At 23.5% G+C, this 18,296-nt stretch overlaps 6 protein-coding genes across 6 annotated transcripts; all 6 read left to right on the top strand. All coding sequences in view use genetic code 6, as the record gives it.

Moving 5' to 3' along the window:
• Positions 1–1,499: 1,499 nt before the first annotated feature.
• On the top strand, positions 1,500–2,998 carry TTHERM_00048850 (MATE efflux family protein; the record flags this gene model as incomplete). The annotated part of the gene is made up of 2 exons (XM_001014781.2): positions 1,500–2,646; positions 2,703–2,998. The coding sequence occupies 2 exons, from the start codon at positions 1,500–1,502 to the stop codon at positions 2,996–2,998; spliced, it is 1,443 nt and encodes a 480-aa protein (XP_001014781.2).
• A 741-nt stretch (positions 2,999–3,739) lies between these two features.
• On the top strand, positions 3,740–4,774 carry TTHERM_00048840 (DHHC zinc finger protein; the record flags this gene model as incomplete). Its single annotated transcript, XM_001014780.1, has 1 exon — positions 3,740–4,774. One exon carries the CDS (start codon positions 3,740–3,742, stop codon positions 4,772–4,774), a length of 1,035 nt encoding a protein of 344 aa, XP_001014780.1.
• A 341-nt stretch (positions 4,775–5,115) lies between these two features.
• Positions 5,116–7,199, top strand: TTHERM_00048830 (importin subunit alpha, putative; the record flags this gene model as incomplete). The annotated part of the gene is made up of 6 exons (XM_001014779.3): positions 5,116–5,269; positions 5,338–5,652; positions 5,726–5,838; positions 5,896–6,030; positions 6,095–6,492; positions 6,554–7,199. The coding sequence occupies exons 1-6, from the start codon at positions 5,197–5,199 to the stop codon at positions 7,197–7,199; spliced, it is 1,680 nt and encodes a 559-aa protein (XP_001014779.2). The 5' UTR covers positions 5,116–5,196.
• Positions 7,200–7,641: 442 nt separating this feature from the next.
• TTHERM_00048820 (hypothetical protein) lies at positions 7,642–9,415 on the top strand (the record flags this gene model as incomplete). Its single annotated transcript, XM_001014778.1, has 2 exons — positions 7,642–8,403; positions 8,462–9,415. 2 exons carry the CDS (start codon positions 7,642–7,644, stop codon positions 9,413–9,415), a joined length of 1,716 nt encoding a protein of 571 aa, XP_001014778.1.
• An 823-nt stretch (positions 9,416–10,238) lies between these two features.
• TTHERM_00048810 (rDNA origin-binding protein) lies at positions 10,239–11,470 on the top strand (the record flags this gene model as incomplete). Its single annotated transcript, XM_001014777.3, has 7 exons — positions 10,239–10,320; positions 10,467–10,543; positions 10,629–10,724; positions 10,808–10,916; positions 11,060–11,163; positions 11,245–11,331; positions 11,387–11,470. 7 exons carry the CDS (start codon positions 10,239–10,241, stop codon positions 11,468–11,470), a joined length of 639 nt encoding a protein of 212 aa, XP_001014777.2.
• A 1,017-nt stretch (positions 11,471–12,487) lies between these two features.
• On the top strand, positions 12,488–18,098 carry TTHERM_00048800 (rab-GTPase-TBC domain protein; the record flags this gene model as incomplete). The annotated part of the gene is made up of 6 exons (XM_001014776.2): positions 12,488–13,168; positions 13,407–13,763; positions 13,823–13,903; positions 13,952–14,036; positions 14,086–14,377; positions 14,438–18,098. The coding sequence occupies 6 exons, from the start codon at positions 12,488–12,490 to the stop codon at positions 18,096–18,098; spliced, it is 5,157 nt and encodes a 1,718-aa protein (XP_001014776.2).
• Between the last annotated feature and the right edge of the window lie 198 nt (positions 18,099–18,296).

Below are 18,296 nucleotides of genomic sequence, written 5' to 3'. Positions count from 1 at the left end.
AATATAAATATAAAAAAGATAGGTAACATGATTCCTTTTAGAGCTTTTTTAATTTATGCATTAAATATCCTAAATTTTCTTAAAAGATTTATTTTTTAATTCATCTATTAGCTTAAAGCTTTTTTAAACTCTTATTTTTTAAAATTAAAGCAGATTATTTGTTAATTTATGATATATTTTTTAGCATATCAAAGAATTTCTTAAACTCTTTTATTCTTTAGTTCTAAACCTCAAATTTGATAAGAGTATCAATAGTTAAATAGTAAAAAAATTAGAATTTTTTTACCTAATCATCTTTAAAACTATTAATTAATAAGCATTCCCTCATTATAGTTTTCATATTCTAATAAACTAAAAATATCTTATATATTCCTTCAAATTTATTTATAAATTACCAAAAAGTTTTGGATTATTTTATTCACCTTTTATCAAGAACAATTTCAATTCATTCAGATTAATATTAACATTTTCTATCCAAAGTATTTTCTATTAGTTTTTTTTCGTGATATACTCAAATTTTTTTATAAGAAGAAGATAATTCAAATGTTTAAAAAAATAAAAACTTTTTTTAATTAATGACGAATTCAATCATTACATTTGAAATAGTGCTCAGAAGAAAGAAAAAAACTTTAGATTAACAAACCACACACAAAATAAAACATAAATTTGTACTTTTAAGTTTTTCAAACTAAAAAAGATGAGGAGCCAGTCTGATTAATTTATTCTTTTTCAAATCTACAAAATAAATCATTTTTTTTTAGTTATACTCGAATTCAGAGATTAACTTTTTGTATATTGGTTTATATGCTCATAAATTATTTTATTTCTAAGTTGATATCAAAATTTAAAAAATTCAATCTTATTTTATTGGTGAACTTAATGAAAAAGTGATCAAAATATTTCACAAAAATTTATCTCAAAATAAATTTGATTTTTTATGGATAAAACTTATCTCTTTTTTCTTAATTTGTATTACCTAATAATTTTAATATATATTTATTATAAGATAAAAATATAATTAACATAACAAAAAGTAGATAAAAAAAAAATTTACATATGTTTATATTTGATATAAAATACTTTAAATTATTTAATCTTCTTATTTGTAAACAAAAAAAAACTTTTAAAATACTTTTTATGTTGTTTTTTCTAAATAAAAATTATTCTATATTAAGAAAAATTTAATTGATAGGTTGTGTGAGATATAGAAAATTTTTATTTACCTTTTTATGATTGAATGAAATTAGTTAAGTTAAGTAAACCAACCACCACTCATATGAATTAAATTACATTTTAGAAATAAATTTTTAATAAAATTACACATATCTGTTTTTTAAATTGGGAGATAAATTATATTATGACCCATTATATGAATTTTAACTCCAAGTTATTTTATTAATGATTTAAATAGTTATCGAAATAACTATTTTTACAAATTAATTAAATAAATTGTAAATAAATTCATAACATTTAGTTATTTTAACTCAAGATTTTAAGAAATGCTGTTTCCTAAATATTTTAGCGATGAACCTGTTTAAGAAAGATAATTCTATATGGGGATTTTAACATCATCAGCATAGATTACTATGTGCACATTAGTTATGGAGGTTATATGGAATATCAACTTAATATTCATTGGAATGCTAGGTAAAGCTGAAATCATAGCTGCAGTAGGATTATCTGATATGGTGATTTATTTTTCAGGAGGTTTATTTGTTATGGGTTTAAATGAAGGCTTTACTAGTCTAGCTGGACGCGCATTTGGAGCAGGTCATTTAAAACTTATAGGAATTTATTTAAATAAAGCTTTATTTTTGATACTTTGCTTTTATATAGTTCCATTAGTTGTGGCATTTTACTCTGATAAGATTCTAATTCTTTTATGGTAGAAAGAAGAAGTAGCTATTATTGCCAGAGAATATTTGCTTTGCCTATTACCCGTAATACTTTTTGAGTATATTTTCGATTTATTAAGGTCATACCTAAATGTTATGGAAATATACCATGTTCATAGTACCATAAATCTTATAACTACCTCTATTCACCCCTTTCTTTGTTGGTATTTATTACCTTATGGATTTAAAGGAATTGCTCTTGCTTCTACTATTACTCAAGGAGCTAATAATATACTTATTTTGTCTTACATAATAATAGTAAATCCATGTCCTGAATCTTGGTTCTTTTCCTTCAAAAGTATATTTAAAGGACTTAAAAAATATATTCTTTACGTTAGCCCTATTGCATTTCCAATCTGCTTTGATGCCCTATTTTATGGCATTAAGACTATGATTGTGGGAACCTTTCAGAATTCTAGAATGCTAGCTGCTCATGTAATTGTTACCAACATATTTGAGATCTTCTACTGTATATTTTTAGGAGTTAACTTATCTTTAAACACTCTAAGTTCTAATGCTATAGGAGAGCGCCATATAAAGAAATGTCGTCTCCTCACAAAGTTTAGCTTTTTTTTTGGAATAATAACTGGAATTTTATTTATGATCTTTTTTATGTATTTCTCGAAATCAATATATCAACTTTACACTTAAGATAGCGAAGTACTTTAAACTATGGTAGATATAAGCAAAGTTATAGCTGTTTTTGTTATATTTGATTACACTTAGTCCTGCCAACAGGGTATTATAAAAGGTATTTATTTATTTCAAATTAGGTTATAAATTAATTTGTTTTCATTTATTATTAAGGAGTTGGTTTAGTTGATTATGGATTTTACTCTGTCCTATTTAGTTATTGGGTAGTAGGTATGCCTCTATGTGCTTATTTGGGAATATATAAAGATATGTAATTATTAGGTGTTTGGTTAGGTTATGGTATTACAGTAATAATATTATTCCTCTTAAATACTTTTATTATTTGGAGAATAGAATGGCCTAGCCTAATTAAAGAAAAGTATGAAGAAATGTAAGAAGATAATAGACTTATGATATTAGAAGAAGAAGAATTCTACAAGGAGTTCGAACTTCATAATGAGCACATTTGATGAAACAAGCCAATATCAGAAAACAAATTTACATTTTAAAAAATAAATTACTAATTTATTTACTTTTAACTCAATCTAATTTAAAAAGCACATTTTTATTTATTTATTATCATTATGAATATAAATACTCAATTTAATAGTTTGTCTGTATTTGAATTAATCTGTAATCTCAACTATTTTAGGAAGCATTTAAATTTTAAATGTAATAATTTTCTTAATTTTCTTTTAAAATAACTATTTATTTACATCTTTTTGATTGTTTAATTATTAAAAACATTTATATGTTCACATTATTACTAATCTTTATAGAAAATTAACGATTAATTAAATTTTAGAAAAAGGAATATTTAATATCAGTTTAAAATAAATAAAAAAGATATTCTTTTTATAAATTCAATAGTGAAAAATATTTCAAATACTAACTTTTTCAAAAATAAATGTTTATGTTATCATTTTGGTTTTAAAGATTAAATAATTAAAGCGATAGCTAGATAGTATAAACTGTATACATTTAAAAAAATGAAATTTACATGAATATCACTTAAATAAGATAAATGCGGCTTCCTTAAAATTTATTAAATTAATTATTTTTCAAATTTTTAAGTGTGCAAATTGATAAATATTATAAACAAAGATTGATTGATTATTTTAAAAATCAAATTTTTAGATATACTAATCAAAATAAAAAGAACAAAGTACTTATAATTTCAACATAAAAAATCTTGATTTCTACTATTAAATATGTAAATGCAAGACTCTGCTTATCTAAATTAGCATCAAGATAACAATTAAAAAATGAATAAGGTATATTCTTAGGTTTTTAAACTAATTGGAGTGTGCCTTTAAATATTATTTATGGGTTTATATGGAGTAATTAATTACTCCATGATATTCGATATAATTTTATTACATCACCAAGCTTACTAAAGCATAGCTTTAACTGTTATAATCAGTACAATTTTAGGATTTACCTCTTTAAATACTCTTTTTAACTATCTAGCAGTATGTGCTATATCTCCTGGCAGTACATTTGAATTTCCTGTAGTTAATGTTGAACAAATATAGCAACAATTTAACATAAACACTTGCTCTAAATGTAGAAAAGTAAAACCCCCTAGATCTCATCACTGCTCAGTTTGCAACAAATGCATTTTTAAGATGGATCACCACTGTCCTTGGATAAATAATTGTGTTGGCCATTTTAATATGAGATATTTTCTACTCTTTCTTTTTTATTCTAACATCACTTTAATATTAGCAAGCATAGGTTATTTAAACTTGACATTCAACTCTATATTTGATGATTATTTAAATTAAGTAACCTTTAGTGTTAATGTTGTTGCAATTATGTGTTACGCTTTATCAGTAGCTATGAGTATGTTCTCTTTAATGAATTGGCTTTTGGCCTTGAAAGGCTATACTTAAATTGAATATTGGAATAAGAAAATTCCTACTCCTTAAGACTCTTAAAAGTAAATAACTTTTGAGCATGCTAATTGTATTGATAATTTAAATGAAATATTTGGCACAAAGGTAGTTTATAAAATGTTCTTACCAAGCTTTAGAAAATAACCCGAAGATGGAGTAACATGGAAGAATTGCAAGTCTAATATATTTTAACAAAGCTTGCAAGATATATCAAATAATCCAAATTATATTAACACCACTTAATTATAATATAAGAATAAAGAGAATGGCCAAAACAAAAAGAATCAGTTTTAGCAAATTTAACAAAATGACCATGATATATTCTAGCTAACAGATGAAACCCTGTGATAATTTAAGTTTATTTTAAAAATAGTACTTTATTTATTTTAGCTTTTTATAAGTATTTGATTCAAAATATTTTAAAATAGCATAAATTAATTATTTATAAAATTTTAATTGCAAGAATTTCATTAATTTATTAAAAAGTAATAAAAATATAGCTTCTGTAAATATTTTGTCTTTTTTCAATAAGAAAATTTTGAAATATTTAATTTTAATGATTTATAAATTGGTGCTAAGATACATTTGTTTGATTTTGATATTATAAAAATATTATATTCTAATTATAAACTTAACTTGTTAAAAATTTTAATGAAAATCAATTATTATTATTAAATTAACTTGAATTAAATTATTAAACTTTAGAATTAATAAAAAAAAACAAATTAGATATAAATAAATAAACCCATAAGCATAAGCAAACTCTGAAAATGGATAGTTAAACAGATCACTAAAAAATGATTTCTATGAAAGAAATGATAGCCTAGAAAGCTAGAAAAAATTGTACTTTAGAAATAATATTTTAAAATAGAATATTAACTTATCAAGTTTTTTTTGTTTAAAATAAATAGAGAGAGATAAAATTATTGAAAAAAGTAGAAATTCTAATCCATTTACAGATTAAAAAAAATTTATTTAGCAAAATAGTACCTAAAAAACTTAAATTTAAGCTAGTGATTTCAATGGAGTTTAAATAAGTGATGAAGTTTTAGCCAAAATTTAATAATTCGAGCAAGAAATACCTCTTGAATAAGAAGAAATAGATCATTTCTAAAAATTGACATTAAATTCCTTTAAATTTAGGTTGAGTAAATTATAATAAAATAATATAAATTCAGAAGAAAGCGTTAAGCTTCTTGAAAATATCCCTGATTTTTTCAAAGAAAGTAATCATTTATTTAGCATAAAAATTAAATTGCTTAAAATACAAATCATATTTATTTGCTTTTTTTATATTAGATAAGAAAAATTCTGATGTTTTGATTAAAAAGTTTAAGGAAGACGGAGCATTAGAAATACTACTTAATTTTATTAAAAATTTAGAGAGTTTGAATCCGATTACTTATTAAATTGTAAATAAATAAATATTTATTTTATTTTTGTAAAATTAATTTATTTTTTAAATAAAGGCAAGAATTATTGAAATTATTTCTATATTTGCTTAAGTAGAAGAATTCATAAATTGTATTTGGATTGACAATGAAATTATAAATTTATTTTTAAATCTTTGTACTGAAAATTAAGATTAGCAAGTGCTTGAATAGGTAATACAGCTAAATAGTATTTTTGGAGATATATTTATTTTTCTACTTATTAATTTAAAAATAGCTATTTTAGTTATTAGGCTTTTTATGCAGTGATTCAGGTATAGAAAGAAGAGATTATTTGAGAAATACTCCTCTCATATCTTATCTTTGTAAATAAATTGATAGATATTAAATGAAACAGACTTGCTTTGCTAGTTTATTGGTTAGAAATGGTATATGGCTTCTCGTAAGTCTGTGCTCGGATTTACCTGCAGAAGGAAATTTTGATTACTGCAAAGATGCACTTCCTATTTTCGTACATTTCTTAAAGTGTAATAATGGAACTGTGGGACAGGAGTGCACATGGGTCCTTGATACTTTAATTTAGTACTATATATCTCCATAAAACCCAAACTAGCAATAAAATTTAGATTACTTTATCTAATTAGAACTTCCTATCAATTTAACAGAAACTTTTAAGTAATACTCATAAAACGATTGATAATTTGTAAAGTAAAATATTTGATTTTATTAAAAATAGATTTGATTGTTTGACAACTACATAATCAGCTCTTAAAATTCTAAAGCAAGTTTTTGAAAACTGTAAATCAGTTTAACAAAAGCTATAAGTTGCAAATGAAAAAGTTGTGAGCCGAGTCCTTGGGTTGCTTAAGGTTTAGTAAAGAATTTTAGTATACAAAGTTATTTTCGAATTTGTTTAAGCTTTAATTTGCGATCCTTTGTTGATCTAGATTTTGCTAAAATGTTAAATTTTTACTTATTTATTTAACGCGATAAAAAATCCTGATCTCAAATATAATACAATCGGTATCAAATGCTTATCTAATATAGTCATATAAGCCTAGGATAATCAAATTTCAGAACTTGTGGAATAAGGCTTATTTACTCATTTAAAAATTTTTTTTGACTAGAATTAAGAGGAGATGATTTCAAGTATTATGGGTTTAGAAATTGTTGAAATTATATTAGAAGCGGGAGATTGTATCTTCTAAAGCTAAAAAGCCAAAGAAAATATATTTAAAATTAAAATGGAATCCTCTGGGCTCTTGTAAAATTTAGATAGTTTTTAATTATCAACAAAAGAAGCTATTTCATAAAAAGCTATTTAAATAATAGAAAGATTTTGTTTATAAAAAGTAGAAGGAATTGAAGAAGAAATTAATTGATGTATTCATTTAAAATATTTGATAAGAATAAATTTATTTTATGGTATAAAATAATTATATTTTACTTGTAAAATATGCCTTTCTTAATAATTAATTATTTTATTTCAATTTTTTTTGAAAGAAGTATGTTTAGTCTTAAATAATATTAATTATATAATTATGCACCACTTGATCCTATTGTTGAGTAAAGAGACTAGCAATTTTTTTTAAAACCAAAGATAAATTAAAAATTTGCAAAAAAAATTCTAAAATCATATAATTGAAGAATTGATTGTATCAGCATTAATATTTTATCACTGTGTTAATATATTTATGCTGATAAATTATGATCATATTATCATTTTTTTATAAAAAAATATCTAAATTGTTGAAAAACGAAGAAGGTTTGCAAGTTTATAAATATTAATTAAATTAAAAATAAATTAACATTTAAAAGAAGAAAATGTAAGTAGAGTAAGAATTTACAGAATAGGATTTATATTTTGGCTCAAAGATAAATATTGCTTATCTTAAAAGAGTCAAAGGATAGTGTTATAAATATTAAGCTGGTGATATTTTTCAGCATACTGATAGAAATTCTGTGTAATCTGCATTACAATACAGATTACCTTTAGCTCAGTTAGGATAAGAGTATGAAAAAGTAATTGTGCCATGTATACCAGCTTGTGATCTCTACACTAAATATTTAGAATATGAACTACAAGAGTCTAACAATTAATCTGAGTTAAAAAAAAATTAGCTTCTCACATTAAATGAGATTGTTTCTTGCTGTTTTATTAAAGTTTCAAAAGATTAAGATTATGATACAATAGCATTTTAGAGCGGTAAAAGATCTGCTATAGTTAAAACAGTAGAAGGGGTCTACATAAGATTAAAGGGATGTGGTAATTTGGACTAAGGATTTCCTTTAGAAAAGTCTTCAAGTAAATATCCCGAAGCATATGAACCAAGAGGATGTTAGTTTAATCATACTGCAAAAAGAGAAATTTACGTGAGCAATCAAGTTAGTTAATTTCTATAACTGATAAATAATGAATCTGCTATTAAGCCTTTAGGCTTCTACTTATACAATGAAAATTTTGAATAGGACTAATCCTTTTGTCCAAACCTAATATGCTTGAAAAATGATGCTAAACTAATTAGAAAATATTCGACTGTATTTGAAACGCTAGGAGAAAAAAGACTGTCAACTCATCTTCTTTAAGTAAATAAAATAAAACCAATGAAATAGTAAAAAAAAATTTATTTCTTTAATAAAAAAGGGACTCTCTCAGCTTTTAAGAGGAGCTTTGAGATAAACTAAAAAAGAGAATACTCAATATAAGTAGATTTAAAGCAGTTTTCCATAAGAAAGGATTATTCCAAACGACTAAGATTTAGAAAATGGTATTTATTAGGTAGAAGAAAATATGATGGAATTATTAGATGTTGTTTAGAGAGAAAAGCTTTTAGAAGAAGAAACTTTCCCTATTGAGAAGGAAGGTCTTTACTTAAACTTGTATCAAAACTTATTTCATACTAAAAAATAGCTGAATTCAGAAAAAATAAATTTCTAGAATTTATTTGAATCATTATAAGTCAAATTAATTTATTAAGGTTTATTTAGCCAAATCACAGCTAATTTGAATGATATTGACTTTAATCAATTGGTTTTATAAATTTCATTAATATATGGTAGAGTTGGGTGGGAATTAGGCAGCATTATGAGAAGTTTTTACTAGAATAAGCTTAATTGGGGATATTATGCTGACCACGATTCTGCCTTTCACTGCAATGCTCACCCTAATAATTTCGTAGTTTTACCTTAAGGACATGCTAATTTAATTGCTCCTCTTGATTTTGATATGGCTTTCTTTGAAGAAGAGTTCATTAACATCAACAATAATGAACCGACTTATGGGTAAAATGATAAATAGTTGTTTAATAAGTACATGGAGCTAGGCAGATAAAGTTTGGAGCTTGCTTTATCTGGCCTTGAAATAATGTCAAACTTTTAATTCGAAACTTAAAATAATTTCTAAGAAGAACCAGAAGTTCAGCTATTGTATTCACTATACATTCAAGCTTTTAGGGATACTTTGAGGATATATTACATGAGGGGATTTGAAAATAGATCATGTGACATTTCAATTTTGTAGTTAAATTCAAGCTAATTTAATTAAATTCATGACATAATTAAGCTAAGTCTGTTACTTACTTGTGAAGAAAAATGTTGAAGCCAAAATCATATTTATAAAATTTTATTAAATGAAAAAAAATTCATTCATTTATAATCATAATTAAACGTTTTCTTTTCTTATTTTTCTTAATAAACCTATTTAGTGTCCTCTACATAAAAATGTATTTTAAAACAATCTCCTAAAGTTGATCTTTAATTATAGAGTATTAAAGTAATTATTATGTTGACTAATATTTATTTTGTAAAATTTTTTAGAGTTAAATTTTCAAAAATACTCTACACTGAGAATTAAAAACATTTTTGTTTTGTTTATTTTTGATAAATTTATATATCAGCTACTTCTTCAACATATGTATTAAAAAGTTTAGAAATTATTTGTTTAATTTGTAATAAAAAATAAATTAATGAGATGCAGGATTTTTCATTTTTTGAATGAAACTACAAAAAAAATATTTTTTATTACTGATAATATTAGGAATAAACCCATAAAAATCAAAAAACAGATAATTAGTGATAATTAAATGTTGAAATGTCTCTCTTATCAGTCTGTATATCCCGAGTGCAAAGTAATTCATGTCTTTGTACCGTTTACAATATAGATAAAGAAGAGCGAAGAACCTTAATTCTCTTACTGTCTTCATTGGTAAGCGAATCCATTCTTCCAACAACTTTTAAATTTTTTTTGTAAAGTGGAATGTTTTCATAGATAATTATTTTATATTCTATAGATAAGTGTATTTTTAGCTAATTAAATATTGCAACAAATAAACTATAATTAATTTTAATAGTATCTATCTATCTAGTTTATCATAATTTGAATTAAAATATAAAATTTAATCAATACATAATTAGCTAAGATAATGTTTTCGTATTTCAAAGGATTAGTAACAAAGAAGACATAGTTGTTCTTTTAACCCAATAATTAGTTCAGTGAAATTTGGAGTATAGAGATTGTTATTTTTTATAATTATTTTTTTTAAAGCAAGATAAGTTAGTTATTATTAAGTTAAATGGATATTTATTTATTGATTTCTACTTTGAGAATCTGGATTTAATAAAAATAATTGGAAAATATTTATGAAATATAGAAAAGAAAAAGAACATCATTATTAAGCCCTTCTCAATTATTTCAGGAGAAACTGTGTTTAGTGCTACCCCAATTAAAGTATGGTTTATAAAATATTTATTTATAATAAAGAGTTTATTTCTAAAATTGTCTTAAAAAAATGTATTTAAAAATAATTAAAAAGGGTAAATATGGAGTTAAAAACGACTATATAACAGTATTGAAGAATGGATGCATGCTCACTGAAGTTATTCCATGCTCTAAAGATAATACAGGAAAAGTAGATTTTTATTTTTTTCGATTCTCATGAATAAATTAATAAAATATAGAAATTTCTAAATATCTTCTTAATAAATATAAAAGGTTAACATAGATTATAGTAAAAGATTAAATTTTGCTATGAGTCTTTCTAACATGGGTTAAATATTGGCTATATCTGACGAGCTTATTTCTAAATCTACTATCAACACCAGTAACTATTCAAATAATAAAATATTTGCAATTCTTAAACCAAATAATTGTTTTATATTGATTAATTAAAATGAATTTAATATTTTGATTAATTTAGATGAAATAAATTTAGAAACTTTAATAAATATTTTAATTTTCTAAAAGAGATTGAATATACTTTATCATCTGATGTTAAGAAGAAAGCCCTTTACATAAGTAAAAAACCTGAAGATACCCATTTAAATATATAAATCAAAGAAAGCAACTTAGTAATAATTATTCCAATTAGTTTCATTTATATTTCAAAATTTTATCAAATTTTAATGTAATAAAAAAATTTAATTAAAAAGTTACCTGATTAGAATAAATGGGCTGACCATTTATTACAAGCAAATGTATCTGTTCCTGATTTTATTATCTTTAGAGAACTTTGTAGAGTAAATAAATAATATTAAAAATTATCAATAATTAACTTGTTGCCATTTAAAAAAGTTTTCACTCCCTTACATGATTGGATGGTAAGCTTTAGCCTCTTACGACTTTGCTGAAAAAGATTCTAGTGATGATAGATTGTGATTGCTTTAATGATTAAAAAAATAAATAATAATAATAATATAAAAGTAGATAAAAAATGATTTAGAATGTGCTTGAAAAAATGTTAACTGATTGACTAACTTTATTAAAAAAGGAATCGAATAAATTTTAATCCAGTATTTGGAAAAAATATACTAATATCTATAATAATATTTATATCTAATATAAATTTGGTTGTAATCTACTATGAATTTAATCTTAAGTTAATCTTTTGAAATTTTCAAAAAATATTTTATTTATGAAATTAAGATAAAAGCTTTTTTTGTGAAATACATTAAGGTTTTTTTCAAGTCTTTTTCATTTGAATTCTCTTTATTTTTACTCAAACTCTATTTTTATTTCAATTTAATTTTGTTAATTTATTTCTGTTTATTTGATATAAAAATAAATATATCGATATTTTATTGTCTTTAAAGAATTTTATTGAAGTATTTGGAGTATTTTATTTTCTAACCAAATCTGAATTTGGTTATAATATCAACTAAAAAATAAGCTGAAGATGATTAATGAGCTATCATTTAATTAAAGTAATAAGTAGTATGCTTTTCTTGAATTTTATTCTACAGTTTTAACATCCTTTTTCTTTCTTGAATATTTTTTAACTTTACTGAGTAGAGTATATGAAAATTAAAAATAAACTAAAGAAAATATTAATAGTAATTCATATAATTAATTTATAAAGTATAATCAATAGATTAATCAATCATTTTTTGCTTTAGCAGTGAGACATATAAAATCGAGTGTTTATTTAACAATAGATTAAAGTATAAAGGATATATAGTAATCCATATAATATCCAGAGCATTGTTAAATATTGGAGAGTTAAGATTAAAATAGAAATTTTTACAGCGTTATCTTGCGGAATCAACATTTTTAATATTTAGCATTTCAATAATTCAATTCGATTATTGTCACGTTTTGATCAAATAGCAAGATTAAGGCATAAAAATAAGAGTTGCAAGCTGAGAAGGAATTGAATTGAAACTTTATAAAAATAATATGAAAAAATTCCCTTTTTTTAAGCAAGAATACCATCATAAAGATGACTTCTCAGCAGATTCATCTTAGATAGAAGAGTAATTAAATAATGGTGAACTAAGAGATTCATTAATATAAGAGGGTAGATATAATTAGCTTCCTTCTTACAGAAAGGTTCATGCATCTTTCACTTCTTAGAAGAGCTCAATGTATTTGATTAATTAAATATAAAATATAAGTGATTAATTCCAACAGCAGTTCCTTTCTCATTAATTACAGGATAAATTATAATAGCAAGGTTCTTCTTCTTTAGCAATTACTGAAAGAACTTTAAATACATAAACGTTAACCAATATAAAAACATTTAGCAACTCTGAAAATTTACAAATTGTAGATATAATTTTTGATGAAAGAATAATTAAATAAATTTTGGCATTCCTCTCGATCTCTGATATTATATATCTATTTGATGTTTACCTCTTGCTCGAGAGAAGTCTTCAATCTAAAAAATCTGGCTTGAGTATAGAGATGAAATCAAAATCACTCTTTCAAATATCATTTTCACCCACCAAAAGACAATTTGCTGAAGAAATTACAAATAGGCTAATTTCTTCTCATTTTAGTCTATATGAATGTTAGAAATTTTTTGAAATAATTATAAGATACGATGGGCTGATAAAATAATTTCCTGATCTCTATGAAGTAAGTTATTTTATTTTCATATATAAAAGTTATCATAAGTTTTTAAATTAATATAATTAATTAATATTATTGTACAAATAATTAAAATTATGTTTAAATTATTAACTGATCGCCTTTTTTTTAATCGATAATTTAATAATTTAAATATATGAATGTAAAAACCATTAATTAATTTATTTTACGATTCTTGAGAAAAATATTACTTATGAATTTTAATAAATTCTACTTTTAAAAATAGCAAAAAAATAGATTATAAACTGATTATGAGCAGGATATACAAAAGGATGTAGAGAGAACTTTTTATGATACTAAGTATTTGAATAATTAAATATATTTAAATTAATTGATATAAATTCTCACTGCTTTATCTCATAGTGTTTCTGATGTAGGGTATATTTAAGGATGGAATTAGATTGCAGGTGTATTTGTTAAAAATTAATTTTCTCCTTAGCTTATTTACTGGATTATTAATTTTATTATGCATAAAATGCAAGCTAAATAGTTATTTTTAGATAATTTTAAAGCAGCAAGAGTGCTTGATTATTAATTTGAAATAATTTGCAAAAACTACATTCCTGATCTCTATTCATATTTAGTAATTTCTAAAATTATATAAAATTATTTATTTATTTTTAAATTTTACTTTAATAAAAGAAAAAATATGAATTTGATTTGAACTATTTTAGTAATTCCTGGTTTCTTACTTTGTTTTCTTTCGAGTTACCATATTCTTGTGTAAATTATTTTAAATGGCTAATGAATTTAAATGTTTTTCATTTTTAGGTTTTAAGAGTATGGATGCTGTTTTTGCTTAAAGGTTGGAAATACTTAATTAAAATTGGAATAGCTATTTTGAAGATAGTTAAATGTAAGTATTTTTTTGTAAAAAATTAGATGTATTTATTAAAAAATAATAGAAAAAATAATGAGTTCAGCAGACGAAGATGAAATAAATTAGTTTTTAAAAAAGCATATTTGCAATCACTTCTAAATCAATCCATCTGATCAGCAAACCCTATTTGATGTGGCTAAATAAGTTAAAGTTTCTAATACACTCTTGGATAAACTTGATTAACTCTATAAAAACAGCTTTCCTGAACTGAAAATGAACATAAAAATTAAGTCAATAAAAATAGGGCAAAATAAACAAAAAACAATTATAGAGTTGGAGAAAGAGCAAATCGTATCTAATAGGCAATCAATTGAAAAGTAGTACTTTTTTAATCAATATATTACATATTTTTCATTTTTATTAATTTATTATATTAGTTGGAGTGTTGAAGAAGAAGCAGGTACTGATACTATTCAGTAGGAATAAAATGGAAACTCTATATTTAATCGAAGAGCTACTTTAGAGCATAACTACTACATTGGTGGATAAAAGAGATAGAATTCTTAAAATGCTTTACCTTCTCAATCTGCTATTTCTAAAACTTAAATACTTCAATAAAATGATTAATAAAATATTAACTAAGCAAACGATGCTACTTTGAATGGAAAACCTTCTTAAATTATTAAAAGGAATAGCGATATCACACAAAATGTCAACAATAGCTCAAGTAAATCTCTTAAGATAACAAAAATTATTGGACAGTCTCATATTCCTTACTCTCGCGCAACTAATTCTGTTGTTTTAAACAATAACTAGTAGCAAACATATACAAATGCATCTAACAATAATTTTTCTTAAATATATTAAACTCCATGTAAAAATTAACTTCATATAGCGTTAAGTAATTCAAAAGTTATAAATACTAACTAGAATTAAGTTAGTCACCTACAACTTAACTCAAATAATTAGAGTGAATCTACTGATTAGTAAGCTACAAATAGAAATACTATTTTCTAAAATAAGAGTAGCATTAAAAAAGATATTGAGACACAATTACCTTCTCTTCAAACCCAAACAACCCTTTCTTCTTAAAATTAAATTAATTTCCAATAAAATTCCTCAGTATTTAGTTCAACAGCAGAAACTCGAAAAAATGAAGGAAATTGCACTATTTAATAATGTAATTCATTGCTACAATCATAAAATAGTTAGAGAGAGGACATATCTTACAATACTTCTAATTCATAATGCAATTTCTCTTGTGCTTTAAAATAGACCTAAATAAATAATCATCAAAATTACTAATTAGCTTCTATTCCAGAATAAGTTAACGGCAATATTTCTAATACTTAATAAAATAATTATTAGAATCCTTCATCTAACTCAATTTAAAACTCTCAAAATAAATAAGATTTTTCAAAGTAAACTAATTATCAAAACCCTAACCATCTTTAATACTACAACTATAATAATAATAACGGTTCATTATGGCCATCAAGTAGCACAGCTTCATAGAAATAAGAATAATCCTCTTTTGTTTCTAATAACCAAGCTTAATAATAACAACACACTGAAAGAATCACCTTATCTATGCTAAACTTAATAAACAAATCTAAAAATTATTCTAAAGATTGCTCTCCAAACCCTAATCTTAACAGATTCGAAGATAAGTTTTAAGTAGATAATTAAAGTATAATATCTTCTAAAAAGAGCACTGAAGTCGTTGGAATTAAGAGTACTTAATCTTTATCTTCACCAACAACTTTGAATGGAAAATACAAAACTGAGTCTCATTCCTACAACTAACTTATGCAGCCAAAAGAAGAAAAAAAGCAAGCAACATAGACAAAAGACTCACAATTAATCTAAAATAATTAAATTTAGGAATAATAAATTGAACAGAAGAATCAGCAATAGAATAAATAGCAACTCAGCTAAAAATATTAATATTAGAATACAAAAACAAATAATGCACAAATGACAAATAGATAAAATGAGAGTAATAGCTCATTTTTTCAAAAAATAATAAACATCTTCCGAACTAAAGAGAATTAAGCATCTTATTAAGCAAATAAAAATTATGCACATCTTAAAGAAACTTAGGATTCACCTCACTAGCAATCAAACAATTTACAAAATGCTCAAAATCACTCATTTAACAAGCAATAAAGAAATAAATCATTTGATGTAATTGGAGTCATTGAAAATGCTTCCATATAGCAAATCAACAGTGGTTTAATTACAGGAGGAGCCATTAATAGAAAATATTCAAATAATGAATTTAGAAATTTTCAAACTGAAATCTCAATCAGAAACCTTAATGACTTATCTCATGAAAGCATTAGTGATGAAGGATAATAACAAACATATTAAGAGCAGGATTTATCTAATAACAATACTAACAGGTTTGCAACTTCTAGGAAATGTTCAATTTAAAATGGTACAATAAGTAATCCTTAATTTCCAACTTCTGCAAAAAGAAACTATTAAGATAATCAAGAAAATTTGGTTTCAAAAAAAATTCCTATTGAAAGGGCTATGAGTTTTAAAAAAACAATATAAAACGAGCCAAATCTAGATAAAGGTAAAAAACAAAAAATAATTAATAATTACTTCATTAGCCAAACTTAGCCTGATTACATGGATAGTCCGATTGCAGTTGAATCTAGTTCTGAAAAAACTAACTACTAGGATTCCTATAAAAATAACTCTTCTTACAAAAAAAAAAATTAATTTGAAGAAAAAAATGGGTATAGTCAATAGCAATTTCTAAATTAAATTAGATAACAGCAACAATAGAATATAATTTAGAGTAAATAAGCTTTTAGTAAAAATAATAATAATAATGGAAGCTTGATTAGTAATGGAAGCTAAAAGTTTATAAACAATCCTCAACCAGCTTAAGGATATTTACACCTCCAATAAAATCAAATAGATTAGCATTCTAAATCACAAGCTTATATATATAATCAACCAACAACTAATAACTTCAAGAGATTTCCTTTAACATCCTAAATTAGCTCAAAGAGAGGCGAGACAGATTATTAGCAAAGTCCAATTGAGAAAGGAATAAAAAACTAAATTATTAAAGCTTCTTCATAAATAACAACCTCAGCCTTATCTCCCGCAAAATAATAATAAAAAGAAGAAGAAAATGCCTCAGTAGATGATTCAGCAGACGTTGTTTCAATAAAACTTAGGGGAAAGTAAAAAAACTTGACAAAAATTTCTACTAAAACTATAAACTAAATTTCTCCCTCTGATTACAAACTTTAAATATTTTAAGGGGTCAAAATTAGTACTTCAAATGTAAAAAGTTATGTCCCATAAGAATTTGCAAGTGAATAAAAATCACCAATATAATTTTAATAGACTAATACAACCTAAGCTGTTTAGCCTTTCGATGCTTACAATTATAGTTCTTCAAAGAAAACCTTCAATGACATTTCTGAATTTAATCATACTTCTAGTAATAGTGTAAGAGTATTTAACTGCAAAAGTAACACTAATTTACCTTGCAATGAAGAATTGAGCCCAACTAAAGATGTAGGTTCTATAAACAATAATAACTTTTACTACTTAGGAAACCCTCAATATTATCAAAGCAATTACAAAAACAAAACTGAGAAAAGTGATCATCATTTAAGTCTCACAAGTGAAATACCATATATATCAAAAAAGGAAAAATATAATTAAAATTAATAATAACAAAATATTTCTATTTCTAATACAATGAACAAAAATAGCTATTATTGTTAGTCTTCCTAATAGCTATCTTCCACTCAACCAAGCAATCTTCAATAAAAGAATGCATAAATTACTCAAAATCCTTCTTCTATAACTTCTTAGCTCTCAATATAAATATAAAAAAACTATCAAAGTAATCCTAAAAATTTTTAAAACAATGAGTATAACAGTAGTTAATCTAACACTATTCTAAACAGACAGAGTAATCCAGAAAATTAATAGTCAATAATTTAATAAGAGTTAGTTACCTAAAATACTAATTCATTTTTTTCCTCAAACTAATAATAGTTATTTAAAAAACACTCTATTACTGTTGGAAATTTAGAACTTAGCAATAAAAAAATTTAATGAACATCACAATCTATTTAGATTGATAGACGAGTAAGTAAATAAGTAAATAAATAAATAAATAAATAAATAAGTTGTACATAAATCTTTGAATAGATAATTGAAAGATATATAATAAATATTGTAAAAAGTATAAATAAATTCATTTAATTACCTCATTTATTTTAAATCAATAAATAGTAAATTTGACTGATTAGTTAA

Source organism: Tetrahymena thermophila, assembly GCF_000189635.1.
Source record: "Tetrahymena thermophila SB210 genomic scaffold scf_8254659, whole genome shotgun sequence".
NCBI lineage: Eukaryota > Ciliophora > Oligohymenophorea > Hymenostomatida > Tetrahymenidae > Tetrahymena > Tetrahymena thermophila.
Note: the sequence above shows the minus strand (reverse complement) of the source record. Positions and strands in the feature narration are given on the sequence as shown.